The following is a 25994-nucleotide window of genomic DNA, read 5'->3' as shown; positions in this document are numbered from 1 at the left end:
TGCATATCAAAATGCAAAAAATAAAATAAATTTAGGTTGAAGTCTTTACTAGGACCATTTAAGTTAGGTACACATATGTAGGGCTCCCACTTTTCGGTAAAATGCCCTACTTTTGTCACCAAATCCTATCAACAAAATTCATGTAATTGACTTCAATTGAGGAGGGAATCATTGATATATTTCAGAATAATACAAACGTAGTGGATTGCAAATTAAGCATTCTGCCAAAGCAGAAATTGTATCGTTTTCAAGGTCATTTGGGGATGTTTGAAAACCATTTGGTTTATTAATTTTTCATTTGCTTTGTTTGAGGGTTCAAGTAGAGCAGCAGCCATTAAAAACTTCTGTCTGGATGCAAAAATAATTTTGTATTAGTGTAACGATAATAAATAATCTTTGTATTTCATGGTTTCGGACAGTAACTAACATTCATCATATTCAAAATTAAGGTGCACATTTCATGTATAGGTGAAACAACAGTTTGCATAACAAAGCAGTTTCATACATAGGGCCTATTCTTTCTAAGTTTGCTGTGTGCATTGTCGAGGAAGTTGACAGACTCTGCACTTTAGAAGAAGACTCCAGAAAAGAATGTAATATATATTGTGAGGAGAGAAAAAAGAATAACCAGTGGTTGCTATAGTACACTATTTTGGCCAAAAATTGTTTTTGTAACCAAGTCATTTCTGTCGTTTCACTTTGGCTCGAGTCAATCTTATAGGATACTGAAATAGTGTTGATTGATTTTTTGGATTTACAAATAAAAATCCCTCAAGTTTTTTCATTATGCGACGATTATGTTGTCTAAGGGAGATACCCTCTCCCGTCCCACTTTTTTAAATTGGGAAGCATATGTGTACCTCAGGTATCAACCTGAAAAAAGAATCTTTCAATCCGAGCGCAACTGAGGTCTATCACCATCTATGGGCGATTTACTACCTAGTGAATTGTGCCAGAAGTGTAACTGTGTGTGTACCTACAGTCTCAGTGTTGTGTAATGACTGAATGCTTGTAGGCTTGTTGCTCTCTGTGGTGAGACTTTTTAATGGGGAGATCGGTTCGCATTTGCACCTCAAAGTTGGGAACCACAGAAAACCAACTTCAGCCGACCACCACTGTGGTGACAATGGGGCTCGAACCCAGGTCCTCGCGATGCGAGTCTGTCACTATGACCACCACAGCGGCTCATAAAAGAATCATAAAATAAACATTTAAAACCATTAAAAATGAAGCATACATATGTGTGCCTCTGGAGTCAAGAAATTGGTCACATTTGAAGAGTGGCCGCACGCACATCCGAAAATGGTCTCAATAGTGACACTGCTTGAGAAAAAAAATGTTGGCCACCCCTGACTTAGAACATACAAAATGTGTATTCTCGCATAAAATTTGGCTCTTCATTGCTACATTCGTAACCAAACAAAGATTCAAATTCAAAATCGTGTAAAAACAAAATTAAAAAATCACAAACTATAAACAGATTTAAAGAAAAAATCACATTTGTTTTCATAACGTAATCAACAAAATTTATACCAGAAATGGCGCTTCGCAGATATTCCACCTATCATTTATCCTTAGAGGATGTTTGATCCAAAGTTAGGATTTAAGTCACGATTGCAATTTTTATATTCCTTCCTTAGCCGAAGACTTACATTATGAAGAATAAACGTGGTCAAACGCAATACAATTCAGTGCAAGAGTTGATATATTATGGCATTTTTTTTCTTTTTAAACATCTATGAATGCTTTTAAAGTGATATCAAATGAAAGATTAGTTTGAACCAGAGCCTGACATTGATTTGAAGCTGCCTTGAAAAATAAATAGGCGATAGGGTCCTCCCACAACTTAGGATATAAGATGTTAAGTCGAACGAACATCAAAAGCCACCATTGGTATATTAATTGGGTTATTTTCATTACAAAAAATAAGATTGCATATAACAAAATCGTATCATAATTGACAAATCATATCAGAGCCCGAATTATATGCAAATGTATATGCATTTGCATATTTTGACCTTTTTAATTTTATAAATGAATAATATGGAAGAATTTTCAGAATAAGGTCAAATTTTTAGAGTTTTACGGCAGTTCAATCACATTTCTTTTACAATTTTTCAAATGAATATTTCTCAATATAATGTGCATAACATCAGGGTTTTTTTTCCCCCGTACATGAACAATGATCAGTAGTGAAAGTATTTGCAATGTGCCTACATAAAAGATAAAGACAGCCTATACAGCGGTTCTCAACCGGGGCTCCACTCGAAAAAAAATAAAATAAATCAGTAAATTTGATAGATAAATAAAAAAAAGAGGTCTGCCATAAAAATTATATACTAAAAGGGCTCCTCTAGTCAAACAGGGATCCGCCATAGAAATTATTATACAGAAAAGGGCTCTGTGAGACAAAAAAGGTTAACTAATGCGAGTTGACTTGGGCGAGTCAAAAAAGGTTGAGAACCGCTGGCCTATAGAGTTCAGGTTTAAAATGAGAGTGAAACCTTGATATAACGATACTCTGCAGACCAAGAAAAAAATATTGTTCTAAAGGGAATTATCATTATATCGAGAGGCAGCAGTTTAGCATCAGAGTGCAGACATTTTTAAACAACTTGACTTGAAAAAGTATTGTTGTAGAGGGATTTATTGTTGCAGTGAGGTTTTACTGTATCTTATTTCATCCTTGTTAGAGACAGGTAAATTAAAATTTTTGACAAGTCTTTTTTTTTTTTTTAGTTAGTGTATGACAAACCAATTATTGTCTAAGGCAGCGGTTCTCAACCGGTGCTCCGCGGCCACTCTCAGAATAATAAAACAAATCAATAAATTTGATAAACAAAAAAAGAGGCCTAAAGGGGTACCACCATATAAATAATGTACTAAAAATGGCTCCTCGAGTTAAACAGGGCTCCGCCACAGAAATTATTCACTGAAAAGTGCTCAGCGAGTCAGAATAGGTTGAGAACCGCTGGTCTAAGGAAATGATAAATTGTAGTGCACGCCACTACTAGGTTCACACAACTCTCACCCTTATTTCCCAGGAAATTCCGCACATTTAAGGAAATTTTAGCACTAATGTCATAAGAATTAAAATATAATTACGAGATTAAACTACTTACGTAAGCACAGGAAATTTGGTATTTTAAATGATAAGTTTGATGAATGTGGTGTAAGCTGTGTGTGTGAACTATGACAGACTCGCTCAAGTCTTGCCCTCTCTCTCTCTCTCAGCAACGTCTTGTTAAAATGAGCTGAAGGCTAGTTGCTTTATTTGTTTGCCATGTGTTTTATTATATATATATTTGTCAAACGTTAAATCTCAGGCGAAAAATTTGTCACATTTAGGCAAAAGCCCACTATTTCAGCAACTTTTAAATGTATTTTTTTTACTGGTGTGCACATATTTTCTTTCTCTTCCAAAACAACATTTTTTCCCTTATTTGTTGGGCAGCTGGTCTTAATTACTAGAAATTCCCGAATAAAAAAATGTAAAACTTCATTTCCGTGAGAATTATTTTTTGTAATTTTGTAAATAAATATGCATTTAAAATTATTTATTTTTTTGCTGGATATTCAACACATTTTTTCCCCGTAAATTAATTTCACACCTTATCATTTCATCAATGATTTCATTTCCCTTTTAATATGTGTCATGGAATTTTAGTAAATTTTGGTAATTTTTAGCGCGTATTTTGCAATTTTCAATGCATATTTTGGCATTTTCTAGTACATATTTGCATATTTCTTAGAGCTTTTTTTGGCACTTTTTAGTGCACATAATCCGGGCTCTACATATCATAATTGAAAAATCAAATTCATAACCGAAACAAATATTACAAGCTTCTATAACACAAATTTCATGTAAAATGAAAAACACACAAAATAGATTAATACGAGATATTATATTTAGTTGTATTCTGTAATTTCATAAAAAAAAAATTTTTTTTATGAAATTTTTTTTTATGACTCAACAGCGATGTATTATATTTTGACTAGAAAAAAAATAAAAGTTTTTCGAAAGAAAAATATATATTTTTGGACAATCCTTACATGCGTTTTCGCATAAAGTTCTGAAATTGAAATCAGAAAGTTCGAAAAGCGTAATAATTACAAATGACGGGTAAGCAGTTCAAGATTATGGAACCTAATACAACGGAATTTGGTTAATTCGAATTTTGGATAACTTTTACGAACTCCCCCTTGACTTTCCTATCTAATGGTTTTTGTATAAGCGAATTTGGTTTGGAAAAATTTTACAAGAAAATCAGAGTTCACTTCTCTCGACCAAATTGCTAAACAAACAATCCTTAAAGACAAAAGGTTGAAAATTCGGACGTAATTTTGGCACACTATGAATGCCGTTTTCTCGATTTTGACTCCTGGTTTGGAATGCCGCGATAACATTCTGTGTACTGAGCAACATGCAAAGAAACGTGGAGCCAGTCCTGAAAATATAGCCAGGTTTTATGAGAGATTTTTGATAAAAAAAATTGAGTACTTATACCTTTGAAAACGGCACCCTTTGTATGCTAAAACTGAAGAAAATTTAATTTGATTTTTGCATTGGATTTATGGTAACTCAGTTCCAAAAAAAAAAACTGATCGGCAAAACTCAGTGATCTGATTTTGTAGAAATGCTGAATGAATCTGATAAAAGTGTTAAAATCATGAGTAAGCTATTTCAAATTCAAATTGTCAGTGTAGGAAAACATATTGGCACATGGTTTTGAGCATAGTCAAGAAATTCTGCAGTGATCTTGGTTCCAGAACAGTAGAATAACGTAGCAGCTAAGGTAAATTATTATTGAATAGTTTCGGAACTGATGATATCTGAATTTTAATAATCGATAATTAAGTAGCAATTTTTAACAATTTTATAGAGATTAATTTGATAATTCAGATTTCGATAATTTGAACTTTTTTCCAGTGACTTTTGATTTCAAATTAACCAAGTTCAATTGGACCAGGAAAGATATTGATACCACACACAAGAAACAAAATTTCTTTCCACTACCGTTAATGTCAATGTGCTCTTATTTATACATTCAAATCAGTCATTACAGTGCTTTCAGCAAAATATCAGAAGTACTCCCACCATTCACATAGACATTCAAGTATCGCTCGTGAATTCACAAACAGATTAACTGAAATTCTGTTCCTGACTATTCTTTCTTCTTTGGTTTTTTTTTTTTTTTTTGAAACGATGAGATCGATGTCTTTTCTGGGATATTGTGCAACGGTCGGGAGATTCAAACACATTCGGGAGTTTCATCACTGACTGCAGCATTAATTATCAGAAAGATGTACTGATCCTAAATAAAATTTGAATTTTGACAAATGAGGATTTCCTTCTCTGATTGTTGCTGATGAAACGTCTAGTTATATGTTTTAATCTCTCATGATTCTAGCGATACATACATCCCAGCAGAGACATGATCTTGAAGACATAGATCATGAAAGTCTAGCAACTCTATGGCTGTATTAATGGAAAACGATCAATAAAAATAACATGCAAATTGTTCGGAAAGAAAGAGAAGATATTTTTGAAACAGAACCTTGCGGGAACTATTGAATATCCGCAAGGTTCTTTTCACAAAATGCATACCTTTGACTGTAAAATAGGTAAGTTAGGAAAAGCTCAGCGTGTTATTGACAGAAAATGCTTATATTTAGCAGCGATATGGCTTTTTTTTACTTTATTGAACAATCACTTCTTAGTTATAATGTGATTTACGGTTACGAAAACGATACAAGCCACTGCCCAGATCAACACAAATATTATCCAGGCAGTGCTCTTGAATGGAGATGCGTGAGTGTTTCTGATCCCGCAACCCAAAGAAGAAAGAATGTCTTTCCTGGAATAGTATACCAGGAGAGCTGGTACAATGTACTGGATGACAGCGCCGGCGTAAGATCCAGTTATACCGACCAAGTATTTGAGATCACCTGTGATGAACGCTATGCAGATTGGCGGGAGCACGGCTGCAAGGGGGAACAGCACACCTTCCACGAAGAAAGAGTACCTCTTACCTTCTGTCAAGAAGATAGACTTTAAGTTGTTCCGGAGAGTGATTGCAATGATGGGAAAGTTCGTGCTCAGAGTGAAGACTGGGAACAGCGCCAGGAAGTACTGTATGGCTGGTATGTGTATTATGATCTCTTCACCCTGAAGAGTCTCGTTGCACCTCTGCGGTTCGAAATTCAATGTGTATATGTCTTTTAAATGGTCAAACGTAAAAATACCAGTGAAAGACAGAAGAGCATAAAACCCTAATATCAGGACATAATCTGCAGCCAAAAGACTAGTCAATCGGGACTTATTCTTTATGGGCGTGATGAGCGAAGGCAAGGAATGATGGCACATGAACGAGTAGACACATACACCGAACAGGTTAGGGATTCCATCTATGTTTGCAGCAACAGGGTGGCCTCTGCCTTTGCCCTGTGCTAGGGCGATAGCTGCAAGGATTACCATGCTGCCGAATGCTAGGGTAATAGAAAAAATTCATTCTTATAACATCGATTGAATCATAAAATAATTATACTGAGGTAATATCGACCATGAGTTCTCACTTACCAAGCCACCTCATAATAGTAGTGAAAACCTGTAGGTATTTAGTCTTCTGTACATTAAAAAATGCAAATGGACCAAGGGTAATCAGAAATATTGCCTGCAAATAAAAAAATGTGTAGTTCAATGTTAGCGCGGCATTTGCGAAACAGGAGAGGTTTGGCTAAAGTCTGATTTGCAGAAATGATTCAGGCTTTGACTGACCAATTCGTGAAGTGGCTGGAGATCCCTGGCCAATGTTTGATGTGCTTTTTCAATGTAAGATGGCCAGTAGGTGGTGCTTCCATTTTTTTTTTTTCATTGCTAACAGATACAAGGCTATATACAAGGTAAGTAGTGAACAGGAGGTATGGCATTTTACTGGCAAACCGTTGATCCTAGAGGTATACTTCCAATTAGAAAAAGGTTTACAAATGCAGTCGAACCCCGTTATGGTGGACCATTTGCAAACTCAAATAAAAAGTTCACTATAGCCCAAGGTTCACTATATCCAAATTTTTGAAACATTGATATTTCTTAGCATTTGACGGTGGTTTTGTTGGAAACATTTAGTGTGATAACACAATTTACTAATACAGTGGAACTTCTTTTCACAAGCTTAAATCATTCTACCAATGTGCTCATTATATGAAGCGAGTTTCCTCATAGGAAATAATGAAAACTTGGATAATTCGTTACACAGTAATTCATTCACATGAAGATGACTGACAAAAATGTCATTCACTCAATAATGAAACACGATAATAATATAGTAAATAAGACACAATATAATAATGTTTACAAATTAACTTACACTAAAGTCTAAACGACCAGAAAGAGGAAGACTATAGTTTAAAAAAGGAATTATATTATAATAACTTTATGGACTTTAAAAAGGAACCCTATCTATGACACTTGCTTTTGCCGTTTTTTTTTTGCTTTTTTTTGGTGGGAAATCATACTATCGTTGGACAGATTCATTGCTCACACTGCTACCTATTTGGAGTGATTCTCTTCTACAAAGTTTGGCACAGATTCCCACGCTCTACTCATCTCTCAATCTCATTTGAAGTGAAGGATTCCTCATTTGTCTCTCCGTCTTCCTTAGATGAGATCCCATGCATAAGCTCTTGCTGTTGCGTACAATGGAGATTCATCAGTTCATCTGTGTATATGACCATGTTCCTCCACTAGTTGTTGAATATCGGGCTTATGCATCTCCAGTCCCATGGTCTCTTCCTCAATGACACAATCTCGGCCGAAATGGTGCCCCTTGTTCATGAACAAGCCCCTGAAGTCACGTTCAATGATGCAATCAGTCCACAGTTTTCTCCAAGCAGAATTAAAAAAAAATTCAAGCGAGCACACACGTGGTTACAATGCTACATCTAGTTTCGAAGACTGTAGGAAAGAATATTATTCAAAATTTCACAGCACGTGTTGGGCGAAAGAGATGGGAGAAAAACCCATCAGGTCTGTTGTGATAAAGTGAAAATAAATAAATGAAGCTCAAAATTTTTTTGATTGCAATGTGAATCATCACTCGCCAATCAAATGAAAATTTTTGCTCGTTATGCAAATTGCTTGTTAACTGAAGTTCCACTGTAAATTAATTACTTAAAACTTTATTAGACATGTAATCAAGTATTACAAGGCCGTAGCAAGGGGGGGGGGGACTTGGAGTCTGGTCCCCATTGATATTAAAATTTGGATAACATACGATGAAAGCATGATAATAAATTATATAAACGATTTTAAAAAGTTTAAGTAAGTATTATATCCCTTTAAAAAAAAAGTCTGAGCTCAATCGATCGTGCAAGTGAAATACTTAACAAACATTCATGTTTTCAAAAATTTCCTGATTTTAAAGAGTTATTATTTGAGACATCAGTATTCCAGTTCCTTTGATTGTTGGCAACTTAGTGATGTCCCAGAATAGCCTTTTTTCCCCAGACTTTGGCCAGGGATCACCAGCCACTTCGCGAATAGACTGGCCAAAGCCAGAAATTCAGACAGGCTGGGTCTCAAACTGGTCAATTTTGGGCTATGGCAGTAGCACGTACAACAAGAATTTGAAACTTACGAGATATATACGATATGTGTCATTTCTGGAAATATTTTCAAAAGCCTTCAGGCACTGCACTGAATTATTCAGAGTCACGTTGCAATCTCTAGGCACGTAATCACTAAAAAAAAATTACAAAATTAACACAAATTAAATTTATTTATGGTTCGAAAAAGATCAATCAATCAATGTACGAACCAGTATATTTCTTACCAGGTTACATCTCTAAGAGATTTAGACACAGCAGCAGCATAAATCGCCAAATCCCCATACAAATATACGGCGATACATACGTAGAAAACATTGAGGCCGACTGAAGTTTTTGCAAAAAGAAGAAATTCAAATTAGGAAAATGTGCAAATAATTATATTCTCGAATATACATGTTTTTCTAAAAACTTTAATTTAGCATGTGATGTTCACTGGCTAGCCTCTGATTTGTGAGGTTTTAGGAAACACCTAAAATGAAAATTGATGAACATTGTACTTGTGTTCCAGTTGCAGAAAAAAAATAATTAAAACATCTAACTAGGCCAACGGCAACAGCTTATTGGCCTCTATGTCTGGCAGCTACAGGCAATAATTCCATGGCATTGGTTCAGTATGGTCTTCCAACCTTCAGATGTATGATGAGAGCTGTGGCTTCCTTTCTTCATTATCATCACGAAAATAAAAAGTTTTGAAAAGAGGAGACAGGTGTGTATCTCCTCTTATTAAATGTTCCATGAACGTAAAAAAAACCTTTAAATTTTTTTCTGATTTTATAATGTGTTAAAATAGCAATGGTATCAATCTGAAAGTAACCTATTCATGATAATATGGTTCAACACTGAACTGTCAAATATCACTCGATTCACGATAAAAAAAATTTTCCAGCATACCAAAAACATAAGCACGTTTCATAAATTAAAAAAAAAACAAAACATGAAAACATACTCATTAACACTAGAAGGAGTAAGCCGGTCATTTTGACTGTTTTCAATCTACTCGCTCTATTTTCATAATGAATCAGATTGTCTAGATTGCTGAAAAATTTCACAACTTTTCCTGTGAAAATACTGAAATATTATACCGTCTAACTATCAATTTGAAATGAAAATCTGCTGAGATATTTTAAGTTATGCCTAGCAGGACCGTGACTGTTCAATTTTACTGGTAATGCTCTAGATACTTTCATTGCATGCGCAGCAAATATTTTGTTGAATTGTGACATCAGATTTCCTCTAATACAGATGTTCTCGCTTTGTCCAATTGAAAGCATCCTTACTGGCCGACCAATAATGAAATAAACATACCAGTTTGGCCAAAAATGTAATAATGCGAATCACTGATTATTATTTAAAAAGCTAGTTGAAAAATGTGACCTCTTGATGACTGTTTTACTTCACCAATGCTCGGAGAAAAACTGCAGCAGAATAATAATCTTTTATCGTTATACCTGTTAGGTATAATAATAAAAGATTAAAAAGAAATTTCACTTGAAGTTTGATGAACATCCCTTTGTATGAAACGTGTTTGATAACACAGAAAACATCACATCGAGTGTTTTCCAGAGTGAGAAAAAGGGAAATGCTGGAATATATACATTCTCTATAAGTGAGGAAAAATTTCCTTAAACTCTAGAGTTTTACAATGAATCAAAAGCTGGCGTTGATGAGATGACTTTAAAGCAATCTGTGTGAGTATCACTCATTTGTTATTGCACGTTTTCTACAACATTTTACTTTGGCATTAATAAATGCTTTGGGCGATTTATAGAAAAAAATATAAAACTAGAATTTCCTTTTTGTTGAAATTAGCTAGAAAGCTTAGAGAGCCTTATTCGTTCAGCAATCAAATTCTGCTAATAACAATCGCCATGATATCAGGAAAAAAACTATGTTAGATCCCGCTATGAAATAACATAGCAAGCGGTTCATTTTCAATTGGGTGAGAAATCTTTAAATTGAAAACGCATTTGTATCATAGCATAGGTATTGAAAATTGTAAGAAGTGTGATGTGCGGATGAAACCGTGGTTTTAGTATCCAAAATATGAATATTTTTTTATTGGTGACACTACGAGAAATTTTTTGGAATTCAAAATAAAATTGAATTACGTAATTTTATTTGAAAAAGGTAATAATAATTCATTATAATTCATTAATAATGAAAATTTTTATAATTCATTTTTTATTACTTACCTACACTCAGAGGTGCATTTAAACATAATAAAAATTTATGAAAATTTGGAGTATCTAAAAGTTTGAGTATAAATTCAGTTTGAGATCAACCTCCGGTCATTTGTATTCCGGTATCTGTCCTTCTAGGTAGAATGAAACAGCGATCCTTCTAGTGTTAAACAAATGAAATGTAATAATATTTGAGAATGAAGAATTCATGAAGTGAAAAAAAGTCCATAGATGAAACTCACCTTTGTTAAAAAATAGAGAAGCCATTTTCCCCTTCAAAAAGAAATGGAAAATAAAATAAAAGATCTATAAAATGCAATGAAATCACACATATAATGAATGGAATCTATCTACTCAAATACAAAGTGCTGGATACAAGATCGATATATTGTGAAAGCCTGTCTTTTCTTTCGTTACTTTCTCTAAAATTGTCATCAAAAGAAATGAAAAGAAGATGCGAGAATAATTTGGCAATTTTTTTCTTGGTATAAGATATTGGAGAATGAAACTTCAGATGGGGTAAAGTAATAGTATGCAGGAAAATATCTATTTAAGGTTTTTAATGAAACAATGAGAAAAAAAAGGAGAAAAGCATTCTACAAACATTACATTCAACAAATACAATGAATACTAAGAAAGTACCATCTCTATCCTTTCTGTTATGTTGAAATATGTAGCCGCAGATGATTCTGATGATACTGAATCAATAGAATCTAGAAATGAAACAAAAAACAAATAATGAACATAAGAATAAACACAATTTACATTGAATATTAAAGAAAAACTCAACAAGCAGGGGTGGCTTTAGCGATGGTGCAAGGGATGCTGTAGGGGCTGCAGCTTAAGCCTTACCTTGGCGAAGGAGATTTTGAAAAACTTTAAGGAACAGACAGGGCCGTCATACCAGAAACAACAATGTACTCTATCACGGGGAAGGGGCAAAGCAAAATGTTTTGCATTATTCTGCCACAAGCTTTCACCTGACAGGAAATGTTCTGCAGTAAAAATTCCCAATTCAATCAGCATGACAGGACGTCTGCTGATTGTGGAAATCTGCTATTACGGACATTGAGTGAGCTGATTGATGTGATTTTAATGAATCGTTATACAAGACTTAATATTTGACCTTTTTTTTTTCAAGCCGAGCACAACTCAGGTCTATCGCCATGGGCAATTTACTACCTATTGAGTTGTGCCGAAAGTGTGAATATGTGTACCTAACAGTCTGAGTGCGTATCTAGTATTGTCTATGACTTTTTTTTTAGTGCTGCCACCTATATCTCAGGAGTGAAGTGTAATGACTGAATATTTGTACTGTTTGTAGGACTGTTGCTCTCTGTGGCGAGACTTTTAACGGGGAGATCGGCTCGCATTTGTGCCTTGAAGTTGGGAACCACAGAAAATCAACTTCAGCTGACCACCACTGTGGTGACGGTGAAACTTGAACCCGGGTCCCCGCGATGTGAGTCTGTCACTATGACCACTCGACCACCACAGCGGCTTAATATTTGATCTATTGCCATCTTATGTAATTTTGACGATTTATTTGATTTATTGAATAAAAGGTGTTCCATCGGTACCCATGCCTGTAAGGGCATTGGCTGATATCGCCATAAGGTAATGCAGTCTGGATGCTCCTGGCTCCAAAAAAAAAAAAAAGTAAAGTAAAAATTCCCATAATAGTATTTTCCAAATTTTTCTTAAAATTGTGTGACATACATCATAGATTTCGGCATTTTCTGGTTTGAGGACAAGGTGGGCAAGTGTGCATTTTGTTGCCCCCACGTAGGCCAAGTAATGTTTCCGAAACTGTGAAGTAAACCCAAATAGAAGTCACCTAGTTATGCAGGATAAGTGTAAGTTGTGATGGCTTACGAATAAGAACTGTATAGTGGATATTAAATTATCTAGCATTTCTTTTAAAAGCAGGACGTATGGACATCTACACTTCGCTCAGCTAACAATGGTGTGCGGCTTTTTACTAAATAAAAAAAATCAGATTTATCCCTGACTTATTACCAAGTTTATTAAGAGAAAATGCCCTGCCAGTCCCCCCGCAAAAGTCGGGGGAGGGGGGCCACATGAGGCTTTGTACCCAGGCAGCAGGTAGGCTTGAGCCGCCCCTTTCAACAAGGTCAGTAAATGAAGGGTTAGGAGAATCACCTGTGACTTGGAAGGAGGTTCAAATGGTAATAGTTTGCACACTTAGAAAAGAAGCATGCAAGGAAGATAGAAATATGTGAAAAGGTTTGAAATACAGTAGGACCTCAATTATTTATATTTGAGTTAATGTGAAACGGACCTAACTCGGATAACCTGCTTATGGCTAAGACAAATAAAAACCAACATGAAGACAGTATCTTGCTTATAAAATCTAAAAATACATAACAGCTACATGAATTGGGTAAAAGGTTTTATGAACCGGCAGTGCTGGTTAGCAGACCGCATAATTTATATCCCTGGAGGGACAGAGCCTGGGTCGTGACTGGTCTGTTGGTTAGCAGACCGGTGGTTAAAGATCACTGATTTAGAGCACGATTCAATTTAAGGCAAACAAAAAAATATAAACTCATATCGAACAGTTCTAAAAACATTTTTTTATAGCATAGATGATAATTGAAAATTTTCTAAGAAATAAAAGTTTATTATTTCAATTTTGGCAACAAAAAGTGTCCAAGATAAATTAATTGACATATTCTTATTAATTATAATCCTAAATATTTCATGACATGGGCAATTTCTTCGGTTTAAAATGCATCAGTAAAAAAATGATGGGAGGAAAATTGAATGGCAGGAAGCAAAGACATTAACAAGACATCGCGAGTCTCCCTGCAATGTTTACACAGCTGTTTAGTCTCTCAGCTGCATGGAAGAGATTATTGCAAAGAGGATAACACCGTAGCTTTAACAGGGAAACACGCACGTAAATCCTGCAGCTGCGTTTGTTATGAATGAGATAAAACCATGTGCGATTCCAGAAAAGTTATACGAAAGATTAAAACCCATTTTCACTACAAGAATGAAATTTCAACTGCTTTAACCTCTAGAGTAATACAACGAAGCATCATAATGCTTTCTTGTATTCAGAAATGCAGTAAAATGAAATATTCAAATATGAATTTTTTTCTTGTTTTTTTACAAATACATTCTCGCATCATTCTAATATTTTATATTCAATAAGCATAAGGGAGAAAATATCTGAAATGCTGTATTGTATCCTGATCGAATACTCATTCATTCTATACATGCAGAATTAATTTTGCTCTTTTTGTTTGTTTGTTCCATCCTTGAAACTGTATTGTAATTAATCAATTATACTTTGTGTAGAATCATTATCCCAAGATGGTCTCTCTGGATGGTCAGCGGTCATGTCTGCCTGCCTGTATAATGTAAGAGGTGAAAATCGATACTCACTCGTTAATAACAAAGGTACTTTCTCGTTTTCTAAAGAACTGGATATGACTTCATCCGTTAAAAACTGTTCCTGAAAGTTAAAAAGAGAATAAATCAGTCAATTAATAAATTTAATTGACGAATATAAACCAAATTGCAGAAAGTGCTCTAGCCTAGGGACATTTTTTGTTTCATTCTCGGTGGATAACTATGAGGTGCCTCAGGCCATTTTGCAAGAAATACAAACTGGTGGGCCACTTTGTTTTTCGGTCAATGATTATGACTTCAGCCACATTATTGGATGCCCTTTCTTCAATGCCATAGCCCACGAGTGAACATGTTTTCTCTTTACTGATGGGCCAAAAAAAACCCACCAGTTAACATGTTGAGGAAGGGCTCAAGGTGTCCATTATGAAAGTATGTGTGTTCTACTCTGTCTACAGCTTAAACTACCTTTCAGATAGCTACGAAACTCCTGGAACCTCTTAATGAAAGGATGGGGAATGCACTTTAAAAATAAAAAAATAGTTTCAACATTCACCACTAGTTTGTTCTATGGGTAAGCAAATTTTACTGCACATCCTAATTTTTTTTTTTTGCAAATGTGAGACAAAATTACACTCTTTTGAAATGAAACTGTCTTACAAATACGCTGTGATTATTTTGGTCTTTAAAGGACTTTGTTAATGAAGAAATGCGTAAATGAATTTTCACATGGGTAATTAAGGTGGTAGACAGCCTAGAAACCCAGCTCAGCCGTAACTATACACTTCCTGCAGATTGAGATTTCTTTAAATGAAAAATTAAAACCACAGGACCCTGCAGGTGATTCTCTTGTGACTAATCAGGACTGTACACAGTATCTTATGAAACATGAAAACATATTCGATAACTAAGAGATAGACGCTTTTCCTCAGCCCAACACATCCAAGAAATTAGACATTTTCTGAATATTATGCCGAGGTGAACTCAGAAAGAAAAGTCACCTGCATGAAATAAGGAAGGTAGGGTCGTATCTCCAGTGGTGTGTATAGTAGCACACTTGTCTGGTTTGCAAGAGGACCTGGGTTTGATTCCCGGAGAAGACCAAATGACTTTTCTTTTGGACTTCATTTTGGCATAGTATCCAGAAAATGTCAATTTCCTTGATGTTTTTCTCTCCTATAACTGTTTAGACATATTGAGTTTTTTGAGACTTATTATACACAAGTCTGCTAGAATGACAAATATATACAGTAAAACCTGTCTTCAACGGAATCGCAAGGGACTGAGATTTTTTCTGTTGAACACAGGTTTCCTCTTAATAGAGGTTCAATTGACATAATGTGTGAAATTATGTAACAATCTCGCATGTAATTGAAGTAGAGTATATTTGTTCTTCATCTGAAACGACTACATTTACGTCTTTTTTCACTTTCTTTGAAATTTTCAATGAGGGTGTCAATATCTGTTGTGTCAGGTTCAGTTTGTACATTGTTGACTATATTTATGTAATCCTCAGCAACAGGGCCATAACTAGGATTATTCGGGGGGCGCAACATGTTTTCGCTGCCCCGACCACGGCAAAATTTGATGATTTTCCCAAGTAAAATTTGTCACCTCCTAAATTTTGCTGTCCGAGCAATTGCCTTCCTCTAATTCTGGCCTTGCTCAGCACTTACGATCACAGAAATTGGGGGGGGGGGGTGATCTGGGTTTATCAGCACCCCCCAAGAGAAATGCGAATATGATACTATTACATTCAATAAATCTGTTGAAAATTATTTGTATCAATGTTTTTGATTAAATAACAAATTCAAGAAAACGTTGACCAAAAAACAAAAAAAAACTGGGATAAAGATAAAGTCTGAGTCCCATAAAGCAGAATGTTTTGTGTTGTTCAGCAACAACTTCTCAGCTGACTGAAAATGTTTTGCAGTAAAAAATTCAAGAGAAGAAAATTTCGTAGAAGAGTTTTTTTCTCCCTAAAACTCTTCTTGATTCTGCAATGGCACGGCAGTATGCACAGTCCTGTAAGCATCGTGCTGGAGCGCCATCATGAGGATCCAGGTTCAAACCCGGTTGGTGGCACAGTGGTGGTCTGTTGAAGTTGGTTTTCTGCAGTTTTCCAACTTCGAGAAGCAAAGGCGACATCTCCCATTTGAAAAGGTCTCTGCAGAGAGCAGGCAGACCACTTCAACATGATTGTTACATCACAAGAAAAAACTCAAGCATTTACTATCTTCACTTCAAAATGTGAAAGGCAGATGTCAGCACCACCTAGAACATTCAACAACTCTGCTGCCATAAATATTTCAGGGCCACACATACTTTTTTATTTAACAAAAGAAATTTGCAAACATATGCAAATGGCGAGAACTGGTCATCCAAGGTGAATATGATTATTACATACTAGATGATGAAATGAACGTATAACTCACTGTACACACACAATACACATGCACCAATTCATTAGAAATTCTACAGATGAATGTGTACAAGGTACACATATGGTTAAGTAACAGTAGCGCTGATTGTTCTGCAACGTACATCGTCGTTTTCTGTATTTCAGCTTTGGGAGTGGCGAGGGGGGATTATCTAAAACAAATCTAGTATCTTTGCGAAATGGCCATTCAATTTGCACAATGATCATACTTAAGATACTTGTCACATTAGAAAGACTCTAGACTCAAAACATTGTGTACAACATTTATAAATATCAGACAACCACACAGAAAAAACTCACCACTAAAAATTGCCTGTCGCTTTCAGTTGTGCTATCATCATCTTTCATGACTTTTTTCAGTTGGCGGACGGCTCGGCTGTGCACGATGGCATTCGCAGCCGCCATGGCTTCTGTTACAAAAGTAACTGTTAAAAAGCTGCAGGAAAAACATGAGATCAACTCATTCAGAATCAAATCAATCTTAAATACAAGAGTTGTAATTTTAAAATTTTCATACAAAATCTAATGATATACAGTGGATCCTGCATATAACAAAAAAAGTTTGTAAGTGGGAAAACACTTTAAATGGGAAGTATAAATGAGTATTAGTCAAAGCTCAGGCCATGAAAATAAGTTGTACTAAGCGGGAAACAGTTCAATCATTATAAGCGGGATCCACTGTACTTCAATCGCCCTGGTGAATGTGAACAGAGGTAAGGGCTATTAATGCTCTGCACACTATAAGTTTTTTTTTCTTTTGCATTTCCCAATTTGTGGCACGCCCCCCCCCCCATACCCTCAATCAGTGGTGATAAATGCTTAAAACCTCAAAGCCAAATACCTCCATTAATACTGCATTCAAAAATATGAAATTTTTTGAGAATGACTTCTCAGGGCCACATTTACATTTCATTAATCGGGAGTTTTAACACATAGGACAGAGATGCCGATCCACTCGGATTTACGTGGGTCCTTTTTGAGTGGAAGTAGGTCCCTACTCTTTCCCCCAAATTTGCTACCCTGTACTATAACTTGCTTGCCCCTCCAGACTTTTGCAAGTAAACCTGTGTCTCTTTGGTCATTCACATGCTTTAGGTCACTCACTGGACCGGATCTCTTACTATGCATGTCACTCTTTTGGTCATTCACGTTCTTGCTCACACTCTAAGTCACTCATTCATTCTCTCACATGCTTGTCAACTCGCTAGGCTACTAACTAATCTAGTCTCTCAGTCTGGGCAGAGGCGGATTTATAGATGTTTATACAAATTTGGCAGCCCATCTCCCATTCTACTAACTTTCTTGGCTACTCACTCCTCAAATTAGCCACCATTCTGAACATTCTACCCTGGGCTATAGCCCCTCACCCCATAAATACACCACTGATGATGCCAATAAATGTCTTATTGTGAAAAATTGATTTCATGTTTACTGCTTTTGATGTCTGGTGACTGAGCCGAGAATGCAACTAGGCTTGTTGCAATGCCAGCATGTATCAGTTTGTTAGAAATTCCATAGAGGTATGTGTATGAGGCAAATTTACTGTTTAGTAGAAGGTTCGACAAATCACAGGAAAAAAAATCTAGGTGCCAAAACTTTTTTACCCAAAGAAAAAGGCCCAAAATAATGCTTCTTTTGACTTTTTCGGGGCATGTTAGCAGATACACTGCTATAAATTCCAAACATTTTGTGCTGCTCTCAGCCTGCAATTTAATAGCTACACAAAGAAAATTTTAGGCGCCAATACCAATTCTTTTAGTCACCATGGCGACCAAGGATTTGTCCGCCCCGGGTTAGTATAGTTGATATAGTATCCAACGAATTCACAGAAGATATTGATTATACCCAGAAAGCAATTTCTAGACATTCACCTCATGAAAGATAAAAGTATTAAAATCAACAAGCTCAGGAGCCATCCTGCATCGCTGAATGCTGCGGGCATTGCAAGCGCTCCTGTTCCCACAATTAAATTGAATATGTACATCAGACCCATCTGGAAACAAAAAAAAGAAAAATATATTTAATGACTTATTACTATTAAGTGCTCAAAGTTCACTCGATAACACAAAAACGATAATATATTTTTTTAAATGTACAATCGATTTGAATAAAAGCACTAACTATATATTATCGATTGAAAATATAAGATTTAAAAAGTTGATTTGGAAGCACTTACAAGGGCTGAATATTTTCCTTCTTCTGAGTTTTTTTGTAGATTCTCCGCCTCCATGCTTTTGAACAGAATGTGCCCAGCCGATGGCAAGTGGAAATGGAAGAACGTCAAGATTTATTGGAAAACTGCGGATCAGGTTGGAAGACCCTAGAGCAGACTTTCTGCTGCCCGTTGTATCTGAAATCTGATAAAAAAAGGGGGGGGGGACATATTAAACAATGACACCGCAAGGTAACTTTCTTACGTAATACGAAGTTTGTTTGGAGAAAAAAAAACCTAACTAAAATTCATACACACAACACTAGCTACACAACAAGACTGTTACACATGCATATTTATACCACAGCTCACTCGGTAGCAGTGTCGTCAGAGCTAGAGCGCCCTCAGTATTTTGTAACGCAGGTTTGAATTTCCCTGAAATGGATTTATGGTTTTGCCGCCTGTGAGTAACACAAGTTTTGCTACCTTTCTCCTAGGTGAATTTTCAGGACCACTCATTCCTCAAATTCGCCGCCCTGAGGTATAGCCTACTTAGCTGCCATTCCTATCCACACCCACGTGCTTTCACATTTTCTCGGTCACTCACATGCTTACACGTTTTATTGGTCACTCCTTAGGTCACTAACTAACCTGGTCCCTCGATCTCTGAGTCACTCAAAAGCTTGCAAACTTACTAGGTTAATCACTGACCTCCTTGCTCTTTAGGTCACTCCCACTCTTGCAAACTCTCTAGGTTTTTGTTTTGGCCATTCACTGGCAAAGTCAAACTTTTAATCGCTCACCTGCTTGCAAACTCTTTTGGTCACTCACTGACCTGGTTCCTTGCACTATAGGTCACTCATACCCTACAAACTCTCTAGGCCTTTCTTTTGGTCATTTACTGACATGGTCCCTTGCCCTGTAAGACACTCTTTTGATTACTCATATGCTTGCAAACCCTCCAGGTCACCCTTTTGATTATTAACTGATCTGGTCCCTTGCCCTATAGCAGCGGTTCTCAACCGGTGCTCTGTGTGCACCTCCCAGGGGCTCTGCGATGACTCAAGGAAAATAAAATGAATTAGTAAATTTGATAGATAAGTAAATAAGAGAAGCCTACAAGGTTCTGCCATAAAAATTATGTACAAAAAAGGACTTATAGAGTCAAACAGGGCTCCGCCGTAGAAATTATATACCGAAAATGGCTCCGCGAGTCAAAAAAGGTTGAGAACCGCTGCTCTATAGGTTACTCATTTGGTCACTTACTGACCTGGTCCCTTGCTCTCTATGCAGAGGCGGATTTTGCCCTGGGCTATAACCTGCTAAGCCCTTCTGTGAATATGCTTCTGCGAGCACCCCTCCCCCACGATTAATTTATAAATCATAATTATTTACACAGAGTTGAAGATGAGCGCCCACAGGTCTAAAAAACTCCTGACACACCTGCTCGGTAGTAAATTTCCATGTTGATAAAGTTATGTTTGATATCAAACAAACGAACCCAGTGCAATAGGAGATTATTGTCATAGATGGTATCATGAAATGCGAGTTTCGCTGTATTTTCAACAAGAATCGTTCAATAATCCAAATCCATATCAAACAAATACCGCTGAAATGTTTTTTTGAAAGACATTGAGGAAAATACTACTACAAAATATACAAAAAACACCCATTTTCTGTTACCCCAAGCAAATTCCCATTAATCCAAGATAACAATAATGATATTTAATCATCAGTTAATTGAAATTAAAAAAATATACATATCAACGTCTTACTGTATAGAGATAAGGCGAAAAGTGGAATCATGAGATCACAGGGGTAATCATTACGTGTATTATCTCGAACTAGAGATGAACAGCTGATACCGCTTTCAACAATTGATTGATTGAGAGAGAGAGAAATTTTATACATGATAAACAATCAAAACTTATCATTTCTTACCTTTCCGCTCGATAACATAGACGAAGATAAGCAACTACCAAGTGTATTGAAATTACAATTAATTTGCGTAATTCAGTCTCGGTGCGATTAGGCACGCATTCAATTCAACCCCGAAGGTTTGATTTGGTAAGATGCGTACACAGCTGATCCAGTGCCATCATGAATGATGCGAAAGAGAAAAAAAAAAAACCAAACAGGAGAAAGATTCCGGTTAAATTATACAGGGCCGTCGGCTGTAAAAATCACTCACTGCCCAAACAATAGAAACTATGATGACCATACACTCTGTATTTCCATTTTTTTCAGTTGTCCCAATTTTTTGCGAAAATGTCTTGGTTTTCCCCAGAAGCCATGGCGAACCACTGAGCTATCTATAAGCATTCAGTGGTATAATAAATACAATACAAATACAACGCCACAACAGGCAAATTGCCCAACGAGGTGGCTGACTTAAGAACATCATGGATCCCCGAGCCCACGCCCGCCCGCGGAACCCCCAACGAAGCGGTACATGCGGGAATGTGCGTGTACGTGTAGTGCAACCTGACGTAAAGTTTGTTTCTGTGTAATGCTTGTTATGTGTAGTGCTGCCATCAGTTTTTCTAACTATGAGTGAAGTGTTATGATTGAATGATTTATCGTTGTAGGACTGTTGCTCTCCGTGGCGAGACTTTTTAACGGGAGATTGGCTCGCATTTGCGCCTTGAAGTTGGGAACCACAGAAAACCAACTTCAGCCGACCACCACTGTGGGATTCGAACCCGGATCCTCGCATCGCGAGTCCGTCACTATAACCACTCGACCACCGCAGCGGTACTAATAAGTAATAATAAGTAAACTAATAAGTAATAATAAGTTGTATAATAAGTAAACTAATAAGTAATAATAAGTTGTATAATAAGTAAACTAATAAGTAATAATAAGTTGTATAATAAGTAAACTAATAAGTAATAATAAGTTGTGTAATAAGTAAACTTTACTTATAGCTCAGTGCGGCGAACTCGATATCCACCTACATTTCCAAGACATCCGCAGAATTTCTCGTGATGTCCCGGTAAATACGGGTCATATGGCCAGGAAAACCATAGATAAAATCGAGTGATGTTGATGATTGCTGAACAGATAGTAGTCATGCATGTTTGTATCATTCACGAGCCGTTAAAACCTAAGACGCCTTCATATACGGATATTAGGGGGTTCTATTAAAACCCAAAACGGCTCAGTCATATGATTGGCTGACGAGGGAGTGATGTCAGTATAAACGTACTAACGTGGTTTCATCAGTTTATCATACACTGCTGGCCACCCAAATTGCAACACCAAGAAAGACAAGAGATATCGCAACAATATTTATTTTGTAGATAACATGTTGACCAAGCATCAAATGATTAAATTTATAGACTTCTGTGAAGTGTTGTTCCAGCCAAAATCAGTAGCCAGAGTAGCTTCCATTGTTGGAGATCACCGCTGCCACACGCCTCGGCATTGATTCAAAGAGACTTTGGATGTGTTCTTGGGGTACAGCAGACCAAGCAGCTTCTACGCGTTGCCAAAGTTGATCCGGTGTGGCAGCTGGGGATGTAATCTGGGTCAATCGTTGAGCAACCATGGACCACATGTTTTCTATCCACGAAAGATCCGGAGAGCGAGCTGGCCAGGGAAGCAATTCAATCTGGCGATTGACGAAGAACCTTTGGACAATGCGTGCCATGTGTGGTCGCGCATTATCCTGTTGAAATATGGCTGTGGGCAAGCCCTGAAGGTAAGGAAGGACAACTGGCTCCAACACCTCGGAGATGTAGCGCTGGCTTTTTAAAGTACCGGCAATGCGTACTAGAGGAGTGCGAGAGTGATATCCAATACCGCCCCATACCATAATACCCGGTGCAGGACCAGTGTGGCGGTGCATAACGCAGCTGTTCAGCATCCTCTCTCCACGGTGTCTCCAGACTCGAATCCGACCATCGTGGTGTTGCAGCCAGAAGCGTGACTCGTCAGTAAAGACAATTTCATTCCATTGTGCCGTCCACATCCTTCTTTCATAGCACCATTGGCGGCGGAGACGTCTGTGGTTCTGCGTCAAGGGTAGACGAAGCAATGGACGTCTTGCGGACAGACCACTCTGCTGTAAACGGCGTCGAATGGTACGCGCAGACACTGGATGATGTGGTGCAGACTGAATGTGCTGCGCTATGGTTCGTGATGTGGCTGAGCGATCCGTCACTGCCATACGCACAATACGCCTGTCATCACGTGAAGTGGTGCACTGAGGTGGATGCGATCGAACACGTCGGTCCGTCGTACCCTCCTGCATCCAACGATAACATATCCGCATTACAGTTGTTTGGTTTCGTCCAACACGACTACCGATTTCCCTGAAAGATAATCCACAATCTCGGTAGGCCACTATCCTTCCTCTGTCGAACTCGGATACTTGATCAAAAGATGATCGCTGTTTTCTACGAGGCATAATTGATCGTTTTTTTGAAAAAACCACAAGAAAAACACAATTGCCGTACTTCAAATCATCGAAATCTCCAAGCCTTAAATAGCGCTTTGAAGTGGCGCCACAGGCGCGCGTGATGTGCGTCTGCGCTGAAATTCTAATCATTTGCATATCTCACCTCCGCTAATGCATGTTGTAAATTTCATATTATTTGCATGCTTCCTTCAGGGTGTTGCATTTACGGTGGCCAGCAGTGTATTTGGCAAGAAATTAAACTTTTCTATCTAAAGCCGGGTTTTCCTAGGAGAAAAACTTTTGCGCTCTGTGCAGCGTGAAAACGCTGATTGGTTAAAAACTTGAAATTCGGGTTTTTTGACCAATCACAGTTTCCACGCTGGACGCGCAGGAGAAAGCCTGCTCCTTGAAAAACCCGGCTTTAGAGACAAGTCGCCAAGATGATCTTATGTTGCTATCTTTCAAAACGGAACTCTGTCGGGAAACCTTATGACCATGTAATTACGGGACAAAATTACATAGAACTCTGAGAAAATTTGAAAATTTTCGCCGTTATATATATATATCACGTCATTTCTAGTAAAAATACACATTTTGTGGATTTTCGTCTTCGAGAGAAAAAAGTTTTTTCGAATCGTGAATTTTTAATACCTAATGAAAATTTCCCATCCATAAAATCTCTCGTTTTGAGATATTGGTTGTTGCATTCAATACTACTGTGCTGTTGTTGCATACATGCTCAAACCTGCTCAAACCATGGCTAATTGTGGCCCTCGGACTTATCTTATGTGGCTTGCGACCTCAAACTTAATTTTGTAAAAATTTTCAGATCACTTGAGTGACCGCCGCACAGTTCCAGAGCACACTTAAACGGTCCGTGGCACATTTACAGAGAACTTGAATTGCTCTTGGCACAGTTTAACATCACTCAAGTGACCCGTGACATATACACAGATCACTTTATTGACCTGCGGCATGGTTCTAGAACACTTGAGCGGACCCGACACATTTCCAGATCATTTGAGTGATCCGCGGCACATTTTAGATCACGTAAGCGGCCTGCGGTGCAGTTCCACATCACTCAAGTTACCCGTGGCCCAGCTCTAGATCACTCAGGTGGAGCACCTGAGCACATCTCCACCACATGAACCAAGTGGCCCGTGAAACATTTTCAAATCAACGAGGAAGTTGCCCGAACTCTCTCAAAGATTGAGTATCCTTGCATTAAAGTAATGTTGAAGCGAAGGGTCCACAGAAAGATTCCAGTTGGTCCGTGTAATTACACGGACTAAACAAAAGTTTCGTCATGATTCTTATCAGTAGTGCTTTAACAATAAGAGTGCCACTAAATCAAATGGACTCCACTACCAGGGCAACAGGCGGATCTGGTGCCCTGGAACAGAGGGGACGCAAATATAATCCATTAACCCCAACTTCAACACTAGAAGGACGAGGCACCAAAATGCGTGCTTGCACTGGCTAACAAAGCATCTAGTTGCGGCCCTGTCCAGAAATTTATTTTTGAGGGGAGGGGGACAAGGTAATAGAGAGCAAACGAATACATCATGTTACAACATATATCTTCTTAGGTTATATTTTCTTAGGTTTTGAGGGCAGGGACCCCCCCGGCACTGATGGACAATTGAAGGCTTTTACTGATTCTCAAAATTTTTTTGAAAATTTGCAATTTTCATAACTACAACTTTATAATTACTTGTCATAAATTTTCAATTGCGTATTTCTGTCATTCATTCTAAATTTTCAACAATGAGGTTACAATTAACTCTCACATTAGATTTTAATCATGTATCTCTTTTAAAATTCTAAATTTTTTATTATATGTTCATATTTTTAATTATAAGTTTTTTGTAATCATTACCGTGTATGGTGTACTAATGTGCAACATACTGAAAAAAAAAAGCGCAGAACCGCTGACCTACGCAATTTGCTTATTTTATGGTTCAATGAAGTAAAATAAATTAAAGGCCAGTACGTCCTATGGATATCCATTAAGTAATGAGTCCCGTATATACCGGGTGACTCGAAACGTCACGCCGTCCGCTAATAGCAGTTTTTTTGTTTTTGTCTTGTAGCATTTGCAGTGAATTCACAATGGCGCTAACAATTTTATATAAGGGAATTAAAATTAATTTAATACTCCATAATACACTTTAAGACATTCATTTTTAAAAATATTGTCTACTTTCAAAATTAGAAGTGCCTTACGTGGTGATGACAAAGCTCAGGTATAAAAAAATAAATTCTTCATTCATCTTTGCTCCTCATAAACAAAGCTTATAAACTGACCTGAAAGATCAAACTTTCAGTTCAGTAATTTTTGCGGGACCCAAGGAGACATTCAAAACAAAGGACCTCCAAACAAGAAGACGACAGGTAAGATCAACGCTTTGAGTAAGATCGTAGAAAGTTAATTTTTCCACACTCCACTTTATAGTAATGTGCTGCCATCTAATCTCAAATTTAAAAGTGACTCATGTGGTGATGATGAAGTTTAAATAAAAAAAACTATATTCTTTATTCCGCTCAGTTCCTTATAAACAAAGCTCATAAACTGAACTGGAAATTTAAACTGAAAGTTCGGTTATTTTATTTGAGCGTAAGAAGACGTCCAAAACGAAGAACCTCTCAATGAGCAGACGACAGACAAGAAGTCGGTTTGTTCGGTTCCCTACAAGCTAAGCTCACAAACAGAACTGGAAGTTCGAACTTCCAGTTCAGTTATTTTTTCAGGACACAGGGATACGTCCAAAACAAGAAACCTGGAAAGAAGCAGACGACAGAGATTCTAAGGCTTGATTTCTATACTGTTGGTGC

The 25994-nt window shown here is 37.1% G+C and overlaps 1 protein-coding gene across 2 annotated transcripts; it reads right to left on the bottom strand.

The window, feature by feature from the left end:
* Positions 1–5200: 5200 nt before the first annotated feature.
* LOC149067710 (putative sodium-coupled neutral amino acid transporter 12) lies at positions 5201–20863 on the bottom strand. 2 transcript variants are annotated; one of them, XM_089252287.1, is made up of 11 exons: positions 20699–20863; positions 18782–18962; positions 18477–18598; positions 16906–17041; positions 14202–14271; positions 11430–11500; positions 11030–11060; positions 8832–8931; positions 8637–8739; positions 6581–6674; positions 5201–6489 (listed from the first exon to the last, which is right to left on the bottom strand). In XM_089252287.1, the coding sequence occupies exons 2-11, from the start codon at positions 18833–18835 to the stop codon at positions 5711–5713; spliced, it is 1560 nt and encodes a 519-aa protein (XP_089108413.1). In that variant the 5' UTR covers positions 18836–18962; positions 20699–20863; the 3' UTR covers positions 5201–5710. The 2 variants fall into 2 exon arrangements, with proteins under 2 accessions (XP_089108413.1, XP_089108414.1); XM_089252288.1 differs by lacking the exon at positions 20699–20863 and adding an exon at positions 20533–20581.
* Positions 20864–25994: the final 5131 nt, after the last annotated feature.

Source organism: Pholcus phalangioides, unplaced genomic scaffold (genome assembly GCF_987345545.1).
Source record: "Pholcus phalangioides strain wild (caught in Gottingen) unplaced genomic scaffold, Ppha-v1.0 ptg000028l_1, whole genome shotgun sequence".
NCBI classification, from domain to species: domain Eukaryota; kingdom Metazoa; phylum Arthropoda; class Arachnida; order Araneae; family Pholcidae; genus Pholcus; species Pholcus phalangioides.
This window is presented reverse-complemented; position numbering and strand designations above follow the sequence as displayed.